At 37.8% G+C, this 4,016-nt stretch overlaps 1 protein-coding gene across 1 annotated transcript; it reads left to right on the plus strand.

The window, feature by feature from the left end:
* The first annotated feature begins 365 nt into the window (after positions 1 to 365).
* On the plus strand, positions 366 to 3,536 carry LOC113282230 (AP-3 complex subunit delta-like). The gene has a single exon (XM_026531208.1). It carries the CDS (start codon positions 502 to 504, stop codon positions 3,310 to 3,312), a length of 2,811 nt encoding a protein of 936 aa, XP_026386993.1. The 5' UTR covers positions 366 to 501; the 3' UTR covers positions 3,313 to 3,536.
* The last annotated feature ends 480 nt before the right edge of the window (positions 3,537 to 4,016 follow it).

The following is a 4,016-nucleotide window of genomic DNA, read 5'->3' on the forward strand; positions in this document are numbered from 1 at the left end:
AGAAACAATATGCTTTATAAAAATGTTTCTAGAAACATTAAATAGGTCATTATAGAAATTAAGTTTCTATCGTTCAATTTGACAATTCACATAAATATTTTTTTTCGGATTTACTCTTTCCACTTTATTTTGTAATTGGGATGCTATAATTCATATATCCGTGTAATTCTTTGTTTCTCCGTCACTTTTCCCGTGATTTAGAGACTTTCTTAATGCATTTGGCCCTTTATCAGAAAGAAAATAAAATAAAATAAAATGGACCAGTGTTTATTATACTCGGTGATGAAAGAGGTCTGGAACCTCGTTTCAACTTTCAAGCCCATGAAATGTAAACAAGGTGTAAACGTATTTGTGACAACGAGAAAGTGAGGTGTGAAAATAATTTATCATTTTAAAATCGCTGAATTTAGTGAAACTGGGGAAGTTCGGGGAAGTCATCATCAAATCCCTTGGCTCTTTCTTCTTCATCTTCAATTTCACAGTTCTTCATCGTCATCATCAATGGCAGGATCATCAATAATGGAATCCTTTTTCCAGCGTTCATTAGATGACCTAATCAAAGGCTTACGTCTCCAGGTAACTGAATACAACTTCATATCTAAATCCCTAGAAGAAATCAAAAGAGAAATCAAATCAACAGACATTCAAACAAAATCAATTGCATTAGAAAAACTAACATATCTAAATTCAATCCATTCTGTTGATATGATTTGGGCATCTTTTCATGTTGTTGAAGTTATGAGTAGTACAAAATTCATTCATAAGAAAATTGGTTACTTAGCCGCTTCACAGTCTTTTAATGAATCTACAGATGTTATTCTTTTGATTACTAATCAATTGAGAAAAGATCTTAATAGTAGTAATCAGTTTGAAGCTGGTTTAGCCTTGGAATGTTTGGCTGTCATTGGGAGTACTGATTTAGCTAGAGATTTAACTCCTGAGATCTTTACTTTGTTGAGTAGTAGTAAGGATTTTGTTAGAAAGAAAGCCGTAGCGGTTATTTTAAGGGTTTTTAATAAGTATCCTGATGCTGTGAGGGTTTCATTTAAACGTTTGGTTGAGAATTTAGAGAGTGTGAATTCAGATCCGACGGCAGCTATTGGGGTTTTCTGTGAATTGTGTTCGAAAGATGCAAGATCCTATCTTCCTTTAGCTCCTGAGTTTTATAAGATTTTGGTTGATTCGAAGAATAATTGGGTGTTGATTAAGGTGCTTAAGGTGTTTAGTAAGTTGGCACCTTTAGAACCTAGGTTAGCGAAGAGGATAGTTGATCCTATTGGGGAGCATATGAAGAGGACTTCGTCAAAGTCGTTAATGTTTGAGTGTATTAGGACTGTGGTTACTTGTTTGACTGATTATGAAGTTATACTTAAGCTTGCAGTTGAAAAAATTCGTGATTGTTTTTTATCTGATAATGATGATGATCCGAATTTGAAGTATCTTGGATTGCAAGTGCTTTCGATTATTGGGTCGAAGCAACATTTGTGGGCTGTGGTTGAAAACAAAGAATTCGTGATTAAGTCGTTGAGTGATTTGGATCCAAATATTAAATTTGAATCATTGCGGCTTGTTATGGAAATGGTTTCAGAGGGTAATGTAGCTGAAATAACTCATTATTTGGCTGGTGCTGCGCTTAAATCTGATCCTGAATTTTGTAATGAGATTTTGGGCTCGATTTTAACGACCTGTAGTAGAAATGTTTATGAAGTTATTGTTGATTTCGATTGGTATGTTTCTCTTCTCGGGGATATCTCGAGGAATCCACACTGCCAAAAGGGGGAAGAATTAGAACGGCAACTTGTTGACATTTGTTTGAGGGTTGCGGAAGTTAGGCCTGAGATTGTACGTGTTGCTCGTGATCTTCTCATTGATCCAGCCTTGCTGAGTAATGCTTACATGCATAGAATTTTACGTGCAGCTGCTTGGATTTCTGGAGAACATATTGAACTCTCAAGAAACCCATTTGAACTTATGGAAGCACTATTACAGCCACGAACCAATCTCTTGCCACCATTAGTTAGGGCTGTGTATATCCAATCTGCATTTAAAGTTCTTTTCTTCTGCCTTTATTCTTATGTTGCGCCGAAAGAAGTTATTTCAACACCTGTGGGTGATTTGGCACCAGAAGAATCGGCTGAAGCATCAGAACAGGAAGCTTCCTTCTCAGAAGGGGATGAATATTTCGATCCAAGGATGAAAAGATCAGGGGAAGGTCATACTCGGGACAGAAATATCGATAACGGGCAGGCTTCTTCTTCAGCTTCTTTAGAGAATGATCCGTTCACTCATGAGTCTATTTTTAACATGTTAAATATGATAAAAATGGCTTTAGGGCCACTATCAGGAAGCGATGAAGTAGAAGTGCAGGAAAGAGCAAGGAATGTTCTTGGCTTGATTGACCTAATGGAGCAAGAACTACCTGGTTTGCTGGACAGGGAAGGAAGTTTAAGGGGGGAAGAACTCCAAGGTGTTAAAGTTCTGGATTTACTGCAGAATGCGTTTTCCAAAGAGCTCGGTCCAGTTTCACTGAGTGCTCAACAAAGAGTTCCGGTACCTGAGGGACTTCTGCTCAAGGAAAATTTGTCCGAGTTGGAAACTGTTTGTGGTGATATTAATCTCACTCCATCAAGTTCATTTTCCCTTGGAAGTGTTCTTTTTGTTGAAAAGCACAATTCTCAGCAAACGGAGAAAGAATCAGAGCCATCGTCTGAGTCTACGTCTCTGCTATCTGAACATCGAAAGAGACATGGCCTATATTACCTCTCTGCAGATAAAGATGGAAGTGGATCTAATGATTATCCTCCTGTAAATGAGTTGAGTAATGCCATTGACGGTGCTCAAGATCTTTTAAGACTTCCAGGGCAGTCAGTTGACTCGAAAAAGAAGAGCACAACAAAGCGACGCCCTGTGGTGGTACGACTGGATGATGGAGAAGAAGCAACTGTTTCGGGTGTACAAAAACCGAAAGATTCAAAAGATGATATGCTTTCAGGTGCTATCCGAGATATTCTTTTGGGGGATGTAACCAAACGCATGCCATCACAAAGTAAGCCTTCTGATACTGGAAAAAGAAACGGAAAAGAGGTGTCACTAGATACTGGGCATGTTGCCCAATCTAAAGAAATGAGTGAAATAGAAAACCCTAGCACTAGCATCAGTCAGCATGGTAAAGAGAGACGTAGAAGATCCAAGAAGAAAGATGGTGAAGAAAGTAGCCAAAAGGAAAAGCAGAAGAGTCATCGTCAAGGTAGGTCCAAGACTCGTCAAACTGCAGAAATCCAATCGCCTGTGATCCCTGATTTCCTCTTGTAGCATTACAGGTTGGCCTAGGATCTTAAACTGAGCTTTGGGCTTGTTGTTCTGCCCCTAAGTTAATGTGTTCTCATTCACAGAGTTTTTTTATTTACCCTCACGAGTTGTCCATGTAAATTGGAATGTAAAAGTGGTCTTCTTCCATGTTCATTGAGTATATGTTTTTGGTTTATACTCTTTTCAAATTGAGATGTAAATTTGCCTGTTGTTTGTTGTGTTTTTTAGATCTCTTCTTTGATATCTAATGGGTTCTTAATGGGTGGGCAGTGTTGCTAAGAAACTTAGTTTTTCTAGATTCATGTTCTTTAAATCCGATGTTCTTTCCTTTTGAATTGTCTTGGTTGAAATTCATGATTTGAAGTACTTCACTATTTACTGACCAAAAAGTAAAAAAAAATTAACAGTGCCAAAAAGAGTGTATGGAGATACTCAGAGCAGTAACATAGGAACCCAAAGCATTGTGCTATTTAGGACGGAGCTGCTTCAAATTCCCTCGGTTAGCTGCTGCGTTTCTCATCTCTCCCGGAAAATGGGCAATTTCAATTTTCAACTGCACCATTACCAGTAGAGTTTATACGTCATGGTTCATACCTTTAAACCTATGAGAAATGAGATTTTGGACAGTATTCTGAATAGCGCTTAATGTCCTACATTTTGAGGGGTATTTAAATAAGTTACCCAAGATAAAATGATTCACTGGATCT

Source organism: Papaver somniferum, chromosome 5 (genome assembly GCF_003573695.1).
Source record: "Papaver somniferum cultivar HN1 chromosome 5, ASM357369v1, whole genome shotgun sequence".
NCBI lineage: Eukaryota > Viridiplantae > Streptophyta > Magnoliopsida > Ranunculales > Papaveraceae > Papaver > Papaver somniferum.